The 13,060-nt window shown below is 55.7% G+C and overlaps 5 protein-coding genes across 5 annotated transcripts; all 5 read right to left on the reverse strand.

Annotated features, from left to right (window-relative positions):
- Positions 1-89: 89 nt before the first annotated feature.
- On the reverse strand, positions 90-1,610 carry LMXM_22_1440 (conserved hypothetical protein; the record flags this gene model as incomplete). Its single annotated transcript, XM_003875549.1, has 1 exon — positions 90-1,610. One exon carries the CDS (start codon positions 1,608-1,610, stop codon positions 90-92), a length of 1,521 nt encoding a protein of 506 aa, XP_003875598.1.
- Positions 1,611-2,349: 739 nt separating this feature from the next.
- On the reverse strand, positions 2,350-3,039 carry LMXM_22_1450 (putative cyclophilin; the record flags this gene model as incomplete). The annotated part of the gene is made up of 1 exon (XM_003875550.1): positions 2,350-3,039. One exon carries the CDS (start codon positions 3,037-3,039, stop codon positions 2,350-2,352), a length of 690 nt encoding a protein of 229 aa, XP_003875599.1.
- Positions 3,040-4,804: 1,765 nt separating this feature from the next.
- LMXM_22_1460 (i/6 autoantigen-like protein) lies at positions 4,805-5,419 on the reverse strand (the record flags this gene model as incomplete). The annotated part of the gene is made up of 1 exon (XM_003875551.1): positions 4,805-5,419. The coding sequence occupies one exon, from the start codon at positions 5,417-5,419 to the stop codon at positions 4,805-4,807; it is 615 nt and encodes a 204-aa protein (XP_003875600.1).
- Positions 5,420-5,866: 447 nt separating this feature from the next.
- Positions 5,867-7,204, reverse strand: LMXM_22_1470 (conserved hypothetical protein; the record flags this gene model as incomplete). The annotated part of the gene is made up of 1 exon (XM_003875552.1): positions 5,867-7,204. The coding sequence occupies one exon, from the start codon at positions 7,202-7,204 to the stop codon at positions 5,867-5,869; it is 1,338 nt and encodes a 445-aa protein (XP_003875601.1).
- Positions 7,205-7,555: 351 nt separating this feature from the next.
- LMXM_22_1480 (conserved hypothetical protein) lies at positions 7,556-8,305 on the reverse strand (the record flags this gene model as incomplete). Its single annotated transcript, XM_003875553.1, has 1 exon — positions 7,556-8,305. One exon carries the CDS (start codon positions 8,303-8,305, stop codon positions 7,556-7,558), a length of 750 nt encoding a protein of 249 aa, XP_003875602.1.
- Positions 8,306-13,060: the final 4,755 nt, after the last annotated feature.

Raw genomic sequence — 13,060 nt, forward strand, 5'->3', positions numbered from 1 at the left:
GTGACGCTCCTCTCCAACTCTCAGTGTACAGAGAAGGACACACACGCAGCTGTGCGCACCCAACGCACGCACATAGCGTCCCCTCGCGACTATATGAGAACCGTATAGGGGTTCAGGCGGTACACACCAAAGCGCACAAAGTCTACCCCGGGAATGGAATACGGCATGAAGCTGGCTGCGTCATTGTACCCGCAGTACTCAGAAGCGGTATCCCCTGTCGCCGGCTGCGCTTCCCGTTTGAACTGGTAGGGAGGAAGTGGGGTGCTCGTCGGGTGGTAGCTCGAGTCTGAGAGACTCGACTGGAAGGCAGCAGAGTACGACAAACCGGTACCACTGCGCACCCTGTCCCCATGCATTTCCTCTGTGGCATCCACGTCCTTCCCCTTGGCGCTGCTCAAGGGTGCCGCAGCAGGCCCTGCAACAAAAAACGGACCCGATGGGGTTTCCACGACAATCGTGCCGCGCGGCATGTGCTTTTGATGGGCGCCGCTGTTGTACCGCATCGACACCTCCGACTGCAGCGCCTTCTCGTGGCCCTCCGGCACTAGCCACACACCCTCCACGCCGTTCACCGAGTCAAAGAAGAGACGATGGTGCGTATCGAGCATCCGTTTCACGGTGGCCTGGTCGTTGATCGTGGGCCACGCGCACCCCTTGCCACGCTGTGTGTGCGTGTTGCGGCGGTTCTCCACTGAAACCAGTGCACCAGTCGAGGCATTAAAGACGTTATTCACCAGCCAACGCACCATGGGCACCGTGCCGGTGCGGCGCAGCTGACCGAGAAAGAGGCGCTGACCGCTCTGCGGGTGAGGCTGGTGGCAGTGGCTGTTGCCGCACACGGCCCCGTGTGCGTTGAAGAGGGAGCAGTGCGGGCACGACCACGGTGTCTGGTGCTGCGGGGCCAGCTCTGCCTCAATCTCCATCTCGTTCCTGTCGAGATCCTCCAGGCAGGGAATGAAGATGGCCGGCACCTTGCTCTGCGGCATGCGGGCAACCGTGACGCGCGGCAAAGACTGGAGGAAATGGAAACGGCTCACGCCGCGCACCTGCATCGCAGCCTCCCAGGGCAAGAAGCTGAAGATGTTCTCCCAAACGTCCTCGTTGTGAGAGAAGTGCGTCTTGGAGCGGTGCGGCGCCGTGAGCTGCGAAGCGAAGCGGTAGACGACCTCCTCCTCCTCGTCACCGTCGTCGTCGAAGTTCTCACTGACATGAGAGCCCGCGGTGGAGGAGGAAATCCCCTCGGACATGTCCATGAACGGCACGTGTTTGTCTGACGACGCAGACGAGTAGTACGAGGAGGAAAAATGGCTCTCATTCTTCAGCGAAGGGCGTCCGCGGAAGTTGTGCGAATCGGCCACCAGCTCCGTGCTCAGCACGCTGTCCTGAATGTTGACCATCCCGGTGATCGTCTGGGCGGCGAGTATCAGCATCAGAAGACTAATCTCCTGGTTCAGCATGCGCTTGCTGGAACGCTGCGGTGGCATGCAGCCACGGGCGCCCACCGTCGCCAATGCCTCGGCGTTGCTGTACGAAGAGCCCTCACTCACCCCCGTACCAGGCAGGTCCTCCATAACGGTCGCGCTTGCCCTCTTCATTGTCTTTTGCGGCATGTTGGATCGGTGGGCTTGGGTGTGGAAAGACCGAAGAGGAGAAAAATGAGAATCGGCAAGTTGGTAGCTTCAGGGTGTTTTTTTTGTTTTTCGTTTTCGTTGGTGCACTGCCCCGAAGAAGGGGTTTCCGATGGCGTTAGATGCACAAGAACAATGATGGAACGCAATCCCCCGAAACAAGGGAAAGGCAAAGCACAAAGAGGAAAGGTGTGGTGAGATGTTTTCTTTCGTCGTCGGGGCGGAGGAAGCGGACGCGTTTGCTTCAGACGGCGGTCCGATGGAAAACGCGAGAGTGCGAAAAGCAGCAAAGGGCAAAAGAGTGGGGTGGTGGTGGAAAGAAGAAGCGAGAAGAGCTGCGAGGGAGAAGCAAGCAAGTGTGCGGGTACGCAATCGAGCACGGGAGAGCAAGAGGAAAGAGAATATGCAGGAGAAAGGAGTGTGACCGAAGACATTGAGCTTCACAAACCTGCACACACCTCGGTTGCAAGTCGCTTAGAGCACCAGGTGCGGGAGATTGGGTCTCATTGCGGAGTGCATGCAAGCCGCCTTGCTTTCGATCGTTACAGACGCTGGCTCCTGGATTTCGCTGCAACCTGGAAGAGTGATTAAACGCCAACTTTCGTTCTACGGACCTCATTGTGAACAGGGTCAGCGCCCTCTGCACCAGTACACCAACACTTAGGCACACACAACACATAATGAGAGCTCTGCCCCGCGGCCACCTCCATCATCCTCGGGGTTAGTACCGCGGTTGAAGTAAGTCGAGAACTTCCTTGCCTGGCATCACATGCTGAGAGCGCTCGCCCTGTAGAGCCTCCTGTGTCTCTTCCGCCATGTAGCCACCACTCTGACCGCAGTCAGAGATCCAGGCACGACTCACGGGAGTCCCACAGCGCGAGCCGCACAGTTTCACTACCTGGTTGACGATCTCCCAGCCCCCCAACACCTGCCCTACAACGACAAACTTTCGATCGAGTTGCTCATTGCGTCCCAGATTGAAGAAAAACTGGGATCCGTTTTGGTTCGGCCCACTGTGCGCCATCCCGACAGTACCAGGCAAGTGCTTCCCGGCCTTTCCCTCAAAAGACTCATCCGGAAACGGATATCCAAAGACGCTAACATTGCTGCGGCCGTCCTTGGTGAGAATGTCGCCGCCTTGCATGACGAACCCTGGAATAATGCGATGAAACGGGGTCCCCTTGTAGTACAACAAGCACTGACCATATCCGCGCTCGCCGGTGCACAGGGAGCGGAAGTTCTCGCTTGTTCTCGGCACAACGTCCCTAAACAGCTCCACCGACACTCGCCCCAGCACATCGCCTTCGGCGGTGATGTCAAAATAGACCACCGGGTTATCCGCTATGGGGGTGTACGGCATGTAGAGCGCCGCGCGATTCGACTGGAGCGCCACACGCGAGAAGCGCCACATGCTTCAAGTTTGCTAATTCTTCCCTTTTTTTCCTTTCCCGGTGCACACAGCACGGGGAGCAAGCGACGAGGGCTTCCCCCGCTGAAATGGGTGTGACGTGAAGTGTGACGCGTCGCCGAACTTGGTGAAGATATCACTTGTTCGATTAATGAAAACAAGCAGCGCTAATCCAAAGACAGGCAAACGGGAAAAGAGGAAAAACAACCAGGGCATCATAACAGCAGGAGTAGTGAGCCAACCAGGAGATTCCCACTGTTAGAGAATCACCCGCAGAGGGAGGACCCATGGCTCCCACTGCAGCAGGTGGGGTTGCTCTCCATCAGCATCTGCTTCCTTTTCACCACCGCTACAGCGGAAGTACCAGCCTTATTTGCGCACCCTCAAGCCAAAACTCTTGGCCTGTCAAAGGAATGGCAGTTGAGAGGGCCACATTTGTCACCCGCAACTTGACAGCGCGCCACAAGAGAGGCGCACCCTCCTCTGCCTGTATCTGATTTTGGTGTGGTTGCCTTCAATCAAGCCCATCAAAGAGAGTGCGTATGCTGTTGAGGTGGTGTGATTCCATCTATTTCGCTTACTCATTTAGCCTTGAACCACCGCGGAAAAAAAAGATCCTCTTCAACATGTCATTGTGCCACAAACACGTCACCTAATATGCGCATACAACCACGGCCTAACTACCTCTGCTGCTCACTGCGGCTATGTCCAGGAACCGGGTCAACCAACACCGTTGAGCGTCGTTCAGCCCCACTGCACCTCGACTGCATACGGTGCAGAGTGGGTCCAGGCTTACACTCCACATCACCGCAACGCAGTTAAAGCAGAAAACCAGTAGGCGGATGCGTACATTAGCTGAATCCCCGACACGATTCGTAGTGAGCTGGTCCAAGCGTGATCATCACTGCAAGCCACTTCGGCACCGCGCCAGCCCAGACCTGTCCGCCGGTACCAAGAGTCCGCAGCCGTACCCGAGGCCAGGCTGAGCAGGCTCTTGGCGCTCCCAGAGGATGCGCACTGGACCCTGATACCACGCTGAGGTGGCCGGCACCATCAAGGGCCGTGAAGAAGGACAAAAAAAAATCGTACAGGAAAACGAAAAAAAAGAAAGATACAAACTCGCCACATCACCTTTTTTTCTTTTTTTTCGGTCGTCCTGCCTCTGTTGTTTTGCCCTTCTTTCAAAGAAAAGACTGTAACACACCACTCTCTCCTTGCTAGATGAACAAACAAAAGAGCCAAGATACGGTGAGAAAGCGAGAAAGAAAAAAAAAGGAGAGTACATAAATGAACCAATCCGTACATGCCCGCTGCGGATGCGCTTTCTTGCATATGTGTGTGTGTCCTTGTCTGCCGCCCATTTCTTTGAACGAACGCGCAAACACTCCAGTCCAAATCCTAATCTACTACTCACACATAAAGGGATGGAAAAAAACACCACCATGCCACACCACGACACCTGAAGCGCGAGCGATAACCCTCTTTAGCGTGTGCATTGGCGGTAGTTTCTCTCGAAAGCTATTGTCCCGACCTAAGGTGCACCCTCGAACGTTGATACCCTTCAGCAATCTCATCAACTTTCCTCCACATTGTACGGCTTTGCACCTGGTTTGTAACCGCGCTGATCAAAGACTCCACAAACAGCATACAAGAAAGGCAGCGCACCACCACTTGCTCTTCGAATGAACTCGCGATCACGGTGGTGGCCCTTCGAGCTCGTCATGCCACCGCCCACCGCAAGCGAGTACAGATCGATAAAGAGACGACGTTAGCAGCATGCAGAAGCCTTCTTCTTCTTCTGTTCCTTCTCCAGGGGTTTGGGGGTCTCCTTTTCGGAAGGGGCTTTCTTCTCCTCCTCCTCCTCCACTCTTGCCTGGTCGAGGGCCTCCTGCTCCCGACGCTTAGCCTCCAGTGCGTCCAGCTTGCGGCGCGCCGCAAGGCAGTGCACACCTGTCTCACCGTAAAGAGCACGCATGAAGTCCCTGTCAGTGATAGCACCCTTGTTTTCAGCGTCTAGGATGCTAAAGAGAGCGTCCACCTCCTCTTCGGACAGGGCATCTTTCTTGAAGCTGCTCTTGGTCACGATTTCCTCCAGCGACCTGCGTGTGATAATACACGCCGGGGCCACCACAACAACACATTTCGCCATGTCCTCAGCCGACATGAGAGATGACCTGTTATCTTCGCAGAACTCGGTGAACTCGTAGGCAGTCATCTGACCAGGATACGTGGTCTTGCTCACCGCCTCGCCAACCGTGGGCGACCTCAGGCAGTAGCCAGCCTCGAGAGCGGCCACTGTGATCATTTGACGAGGCAACACATCTATGCCATCCTCGCGGGTGATGCGGCGCTTCTCAAAAGCATCCCTCGTAGAGATCAGCATCGTTGTTGGCAATGAGAAGAGGCAAGAAAGCAAGTGCGAAACCGAATGATGTCCCTAGATGAGATCCTTTTCCTTTTGGGTTTGTTCAAGCAAAAACTCCTATTATTGTGTTATAGGCCACAAGAGCAAAAAAAAGGGGTGGGTTACAAAAAGAGTAGACTGCCAGTCATAAATAGGCATCATCCTGTGAGACGAAACGACAGTACCTTGTCATCGATATCCTTCCAATATAAAAAATAGTAGGAGACGGACTGCAAAGGCGGAAACTGCAACACGCCAGCGACTTCCACCTCACCCTTACCCCGTAAATAACAGGGTGGCCAACAAAAGAAAACGGTGTTGGCTAGTCCCTGAAAGGGACTGGAAGGGAAAATGGCACCCTAGGTTTTCTTCCGGTTTCCTGCGACTCATTTCGAGTTAACAGTGTGCTGCAATGACCCAGAAGAGTTAAAGAGGCTCTAGTGAGCGAGAAGTCGAAACGTGACCACCAAAATCACCCACACGCCTGAAAACGGATCCCATTTCGTTCGACGAAGGATTCATCTTACTGGGGTACAGCTTGTTCTTGAAAACAACCCAGTCAAACTCGTTGTCGAAAGACCGTCCGCTCCCGTGTAACAGCGCCCGCGTCTGCTGCCCCTTCGAACGGATCATCCTGGTCCTCAAAGGTGAAGCTGATGAAGCGGCAGCCACAGCGCCCGCAAGTTTTTCCCGTATTGACTTTAAATCAGCACTGTCAGGAAACACCTCCAGACCTTTTTCAACTATTCTGCTGCCACGATCAAAGTCCTCCTGATAAGCAGTTGCGATCGCCCACAAGACATATCCACGGCCACCACTTTTTGTACTCAGCATCGCCTGTGGTTCCAAGAGAGCAGCTTGTCTTCCGTGAAACTCCGCCTCTTTGTAAAGACCGCTAAGGATAGCAGCGGCTGATGCATTCGAATGCACAACGGCGTCTATGTCGTCATCATGAGAAAAGTTCAAAGAGCTAGAAAGGAGAGAGAAGGCACTTTCGTAGTCCTCTTTCAAAGCACAGCCTTCCGAAAACGTGGTCAGCAATCGAATCAGTTTTTTTTCATCGTCGGAAGTCCTAGGGTTCGGCGAAGCATATGAGCCAATACCTTCCCTCATCGGCACAGAAATCTGTCCTCGCAGATTCTCACTGTCATCAGAGTTGCTGATGCCGCCAGGAAGTGTCAGCGGCTCATCGAAAGCCGAGCGCGCCAATCGCCGGTGTGGAGTGCTGCCACACGCGCTCAGTGACTCGTTGTACTCGAACAAGTCATCTTTCAAGCGCTCACGCAATGCGGGTGACCCGAGTGCTGCACGCACTGCAAGAAACGGTACACGAACATTCAGCTGCCTTTCGAATTGGGCCAACGGTGCAGCAAAGCTTGAGACTCCACTTTCAATGCTCCGGTATCCCCTTGTATTTTCTCTGGTAGGAACTTCTTCGAGACATTTGAGAAGGCTGGACGTCGCATCTTTCAACTCCTCGTATGGATTCTTGACAAAGCACTGCAGCCACTCTTCAACTTCGATAGGGACGTGTTGTTGCTGATATGAAGCTAAAAATTCAGGAAGGCGAAACGGTCGCTCGATCCCTGTGGGAAAGCACCCCAGTGTCCACCAGTACTTCATGACGTAAGGCCCTGGCCCATGTGGACCGGCAAAGCGATAAAGATACATGGTGGGATTCAGTGACATGTGCTTCTGGTGCTTGGACCCAGGAGCCCAGCTGCCACGCTGGTAGCTGCGAGCGACGCATTGCCGGCGTAGCATTCTTCTGCAACGAGTGACTTACCGCGTAAAACAGGCGAGATGAATAGGAAAAGGAGTGATGATGGTGCAGAAAACCCTGGAATAAAGGCAATGACCTCCTCGCTTGAGCAGAGCGCGCGTTGGGTACGGAAGTCTCTAGGTGAAGAGAGAAGTAAACAAGAACTCCGATCCAAATCCAGACGATGAAGCGGCTGAAGACACGCATATGTGGAATGAGTACATGCATCGTGCCTGTTGGTGCATGGTCATCCATAGGAAGCACTTTTCAGCTTCTAGTGCAATGTGAAAGGCCCAAAAGTGCCATGGATGAAAAGAGAGAGTCCTCTGTGGTCACATGAAAGAAGCGCTTCGCTAATCAGAGAACTTCCTCAGGAGTCGTAGCCAGTTGATATACTCCTCCTGCTCAAAAAAGAAGGCTTGAGCCATGACAAACTCGGCAAAGGCATTGTTTACTCCACGCTCATCTAGGTAGTCGAGAATTTCGTCGGAAAGGTCGTCATCAAGCTCACTAAGCATTGGCCCTCTATATTTGGAAGCACACCGGCGGTGTGCGTCACCAGAGGATCCGTACATATCCTTTTTTACCCCAGAAGCAGCATTGTGCCCGTAGCACGCCTTTGCGCTCTCAAACGCCTCTTCTGAAGGATGAATTGTAAGTGCATCCATCACGAGCTCCAGGTCGATCGAAGTGAGACTAAACTCAAGTCCTCCTGCCGGATACCTTTTTTTGCGCATAAACAAGCCAAAGTTGAGGTACTCTTGCTCTTCACGCTCACCGTTGTCCATTCGATACGTTCCCTCGTACTGTTTCGTTTCCATCAAAGTGATTACATGTAGCTCCTCAGCTCCGCAATGACGAATTTCAACATTTTTGAATAAATCAAAACGGTTTGATCCAGATGCGTGCTCCATCCTCCACCCAACTGGAACAAGCGGCCGAGGTGGAAGAAAATCGCGAATCCCTTCCTCATGTTCCTCACGCATCGTCAGCTGATATAGCTTTCTATGTCGCCTGTGCTCGCTCCGTGCTGCCAGCTCTGCCGTACTACCGATGAGGTTCCTATACAGGGCGCCCAAGCCAGCCCGAGCCCCCGACATCATTGTGTAGCGTCGCAGCATCGCACAAAATCCCCGCAACTTCTAGTATATGTATGTCCATGAAAGATATGCGTCAGATTTAGGAAAACAGAGAAGAAAGGCGTCAGTAAATGCTTACTCTTCTGTGTTGGCCTGAATATGAAAGAAACAGAGGCACAAGAAGCTGTATCATTGGTGATTTGCCCAGATTGCCCCATAGTCCTTTCCTCAATAGTGAGCGAGAATCGACTCATAATTCCTCCACTCATATACTCTGAATTGACCGTGAACAACACAAGCCATCATAATAAACGACGCAGTTCATTATTTTCTCAAAACAACTCTCTACTTACTTCCACCAACCCTTCGATTCTCCTATCACCGTCGTTCACCACTTGTCCGTCAAAGGCTCGTCAGTTACCTGATGGGACGTACCCCGCATTCACTGCCAAAAGTCCCCATCTGCAATTCGCGACTTCTTCAGCCACCTCAGCATCTTTACCATTCACATACCTTCCTTCGCCACCGCTACTGCGCCACACCCGTGAATCACCGCAGTAGTCCACTATTCCATTTCTCAAAAAAAAAACAATGCGGGCCCTCCCCGAAGAACGGGGACACCCCAACCCGTGGCTTCACAGGGCCCCGCACCCGCCTCGCGAGGGAGCCAACCAGCCCCATACCCCCCTGCCACTGCCGAACCACTTTCTGGCGGCGACAGGGCCAGGTACCTACGACGTGGGGGGGGTGAAGACGATTTGTGGTTCCTGGCGCCGGCGGTTCGGTCCTGGATGGCGCGGTGTCGGGGTGGGCTGCGGTGGGGTGGCGGGCTGGGTGCGGGGGGGGACCGTGCCCAGGTGGCTGCGTCGGCGTTGTCGCCCCGCGTGTAAAAGGCTGCTTTACTCCACCCGCCGAGGCCCGAAGGCGGAGTGGCTAAGGGTTCCGGTCGCACTGGTCGAAAAAAAAAACGCCTACGGAAAGGCCTGTTCTCCGGGACTACGACGGGGAGAGAATGGGCGGTCGGTTCCAGAATGGAAAAAGGGCGGCGCCTGGTACGCGGGTGGGGGCGCGTGGGGGGAATTATTTGGAAAGTCCTCGGGCCGGCTCCGGCTTTGGGGAATGGAAGGAAGGTGGTGATGGCGGGAGCCCCCCCCCCGAATGGCGCCAAAGCGAGCCCCCCCCCCTGGCCGCCAACCGCCAGCTTTTAATTCCCCCCACCTTGTGCACCACAGTTCCTCTTCAAATCAAACCGTGACAAAGACGATCTGCGGATGAATATCCCAGAGGGTAAGAGCGAGCACCCCGCCAGTCGCGCCGAAAGGCTTCTGCAACGAGCCTGTGTTTTCGGGCGCTCCTTCGTGCTTTTCCAATGACCAAAATGGTCGCGGGGAACTTTCCCAAGAACCATTCTTTCACGAGTTTGCTATCCAAAAAAAGGGCTAACGCTAGTAATCATGTGGTGATTTTCTCTCCGATCCCTCCCTTTTCCTGGCCCTTACACCCCGACAGTAGGAGACCAGAAAAAATCTTCGTTTTTGGCCAAGCATCCTGTGCCCCGATATAAATCCAACCATGCTGCCAACCAATCCCGTTCAGAAAAGGTTCCCAACAACTTCTTCGACGACACTTCGGTGAGCCGAAGTGTTCTTCAGAGTTCTCGCCTAAAACCTTTGGTCGGGGTGGCAAATCCCGGCATATCTGAAGAAACAGGGAAAGGTCATATCTAGAACGCTCAAAAAAACACTCTTTTTCGTTGCTTCCGGGGCGCGCTTTTTCCAATGAACTCGAAGCCCGGCTCCGCTTTGCCAGGCTCGTCGCGGCCTCTGGTGGGTGGAGAAAAGCAGCCTTTTACACGCGGGGCGACAACGCCGAGGCGGCCACCCGGGCACGCCCCGCGATAACGGGGCCCGGGGGCGCAACGCGGGCCCCCCACCGCCGCCCCAGCGGCGCCGGGCGCCACCCGGACCACACATCGCCCCCACCCCCCCGCGTCGCAGGTACCTGGCCCTGTCGCCACCAGAATGTGGTTCGGCAGTGGCGGGGGGATATGGGGCCACCCAGTTTGGGTTGGCGAATGTGGCCCCGACGGTCGCATAGCGCACGAAGGAAAATTTTCACTCCTGAAGAATAGAAAAGTTTTCGGGGAAAGCAGGGTCGCCGGTTTTGGCGGCCGGGGTTCTTTTTTACTTTTTTGCGCGTTAGGAGGCGCCGGTGCCGGGCCGCCAGCGGGCCTTCGACTATCGTCGCTTATGGGCGGGGAAAGGGGGTCGCACGGGCCCAAAAAGCCCCAGCTTTTGCAAAGCGGCTGTGTAAATTGGTTCCAATTGACCGCCGGTATTTTGATCTGGCGCGGGGGGCCTGGCACAGAATGGGAAAGCAGCAACCGCCGGTTTGGCAGCGGGGAAACGGAAGCGTGGTGTTTTTTTAGTTTTTTTTTTTGCATTGGTGGCCGTGGTTACTGTACCCCCGTTTTCCCGTTGCATAGGCGATCGGCCGTGGGAACGGCTTTTTGCCGCATGGGGGAAACCCCCCGGGTTTGCGTCTCTTTTTGCCCTCCCCACCCCCTCGGCCCCCCAAAGGTTTTGTGGGGACGAAAACGCCGAATCAGACCAAAGGGGGGGGGGGATGGGAGGTGTGCGGATGGGGATGGCCTGGAAGGCGCCAGCGCCCGCATTTTTGCAAAATGCTGCCGGGCGTGTTTCGTGGAGCGATCCGCCGTACGCGACCCCTTTACCAGAATGAAAAAACCTTCCCCTTTGTGTGGGCGCTTGGGGGGGGGGGGGCTGGGGAAAGACAACCGCCCTTGCGGCGGAGGCATCGCGAGACCGGTGGCCGGCACGCCGGCTTCCCCCGCCTCGTCCTTGCTCGCTGCATTTTGGGGGTTCGCGCGATAACCGCGGCCTGTTTGGGGTGAAAAAAAAACTTCCCTCCTGTCTGTCCCAGAATTTCCCTTTAAAGAGATAGCCCTGTGAAAACATGTCGTGCTTTCAATTGTTTTGCGTTCAAAGAGTGGCGGGCCGCTTGGGGGTAGCCGCTTTCCAAAGCCCTTGCCCACCATGCCCGGAAACCCGGGCCCAGGGTGCTGTTATATGCTTTCAACATTGTCACCAGTGCTGCGTTTTCGCGGCGGGTTCTCGCCAGGGGGAGGGGCCAACGATCCTTTTCTGGGCGCGCGTGAAACGCAGGGGGTGGGGTCGCTGCGGCTTTTCCAACGGGTGTTGGGGCGCCTCTTTGGTGGGGGGGGGGTTGTGGCCGATGGGATTTCCCGGGGCCGGCGCCTCTTTTTTGGGATGGTGGGATTTGAAAAATCCAGGGTTTCTCCTTTTTTCTGGGGGGGGGGGGGTGGCGGTTTGTTGGGGGGGGAGGCGCCCCGGGGGCCCGTTATCGCGGCTTTCCCCCCGCCCGCCGGCACCGCCGAAATGGTGGGGTGCTCTCGTGGGCGATATCTTTTCGGCATGTGGCGGGGTCCAAATCATTGCCCAAGGCACCCATGAAGGAAAAATAAGGAAAATTAAGGAAAAGGTAATCGTTATCAAAACCCGTGATCATTCAGACGCGGCTCGGCCCAAAGCTACACCTTTTTGCATCACCATGGTGGGAATATTGTCTACAGGGCCAGGGGTTGCCGCGGGGGCAGTGAAGGCGCCGCCAGCCTTGGGGCCTGGGCGGCGCGGCGCCGCTTTGCGAGGGGGCCCGCCTTCAAGATGGGGCGCGGTCCTCGGCAAAATGATCGTTTGGGCGGCTGGCGCCGGGCGCCAGCGGGCGTTCTGGCGTGGTGGGGCGCGATGTGTCCTTTCACCCGCACAGCGCGGCGGAGAGAGTGGGAACGCCAGGGTGGTAAACGTTTTGCTGCGCTCCTCGGCCGTGTGCCGAGGGTCCGGCGCGCTCGTGTGTTGAACCTGGCGGGTGGCCGGGCCGGGGTGGTGGTGAACTTAGCTGGTGGGCTGTTCGGGTTTAGGTGTGTGTAACGGTTTGGAAAGCGTGGGGGTGGGTCTCGGCGTTTGGAAAATAGTGGGGTTTCTCGGCGTTTTTCTTAATTCTGGGGGGGGGTCCGTGATGGTACGTTGGGGTTCCTTTGGCGCCGGGGTGGCGGTTGGGTTGTCTCGTTTCTGCTGCACCAAGTGCCTCGTTGGTGTGCTTAGCCCGTGCCTGCCCATAATCGGGGCTGCTGTGGGTGGTGGGTTGGGAGGCGTGATCTTTTTTTTTATGGCCGGGCCTTTGTTGTTTACCTAAAGGGGGTTTGAGGGGGGGAGTAAATTCCAAAGGCCTTCTTTTGATCACGTCGGTTTCGGCGTCTGGAACGTTCGGTTTGTGGTTTTGTCACGCCCGCCGCCTTTTTCGGTGGTGGTATCTGTTGCTCTCGGCGTCAAATTTTCCTTGTCGGCTGCGGGCGCTTTGGGGTTGTTTTTTGCCGTCGGGGTCGCAAAGGCGTTGGGGTTCGTGTCTCCTCGCTTCTTCGCGATGGCGGGGTGGGATTCGCGGGTCTGTTTGGTAATCGGGGCGGTTTGGGGCTTGGCTGGCGGGGGTTTGTCGCCTGCCTGGCCGCTTGCCGTGGGGGGCAGCCCCAGGGAAAAGAACAGTTCTGAGGAGGGGGGGGGGGCGGGCGGGAAAGGCAACTTCCCGAAGCCTTCATTTTAGTATTTGTTGATCGTAGCTGATTGAACCGAGGTGCGAACGGCGAGGGGTGGGATGGGTTGCATGAAAAGCCTCCCGGGACGCCTGTGTACTTCCAACTGTTGGCGTAATGCTTTTGAAACGCCAACGCTTCTTTGACAGGTG

Source organism: Leishmania mexicana, chromosome 22, assembly GCF_000234665.1.
Source record: "Leishmania mexicana MHOM/GT/2001/U1103 complete genome, chromosome 22".
In the NCBI taxonomy this organism is placed as follows: domain Eukaryota; phylum Euglenozoa; class Kinetoplastea; order Trypanosomatida; family Trypanosomatidae; genus Leishmania; species Leishmania mexicana.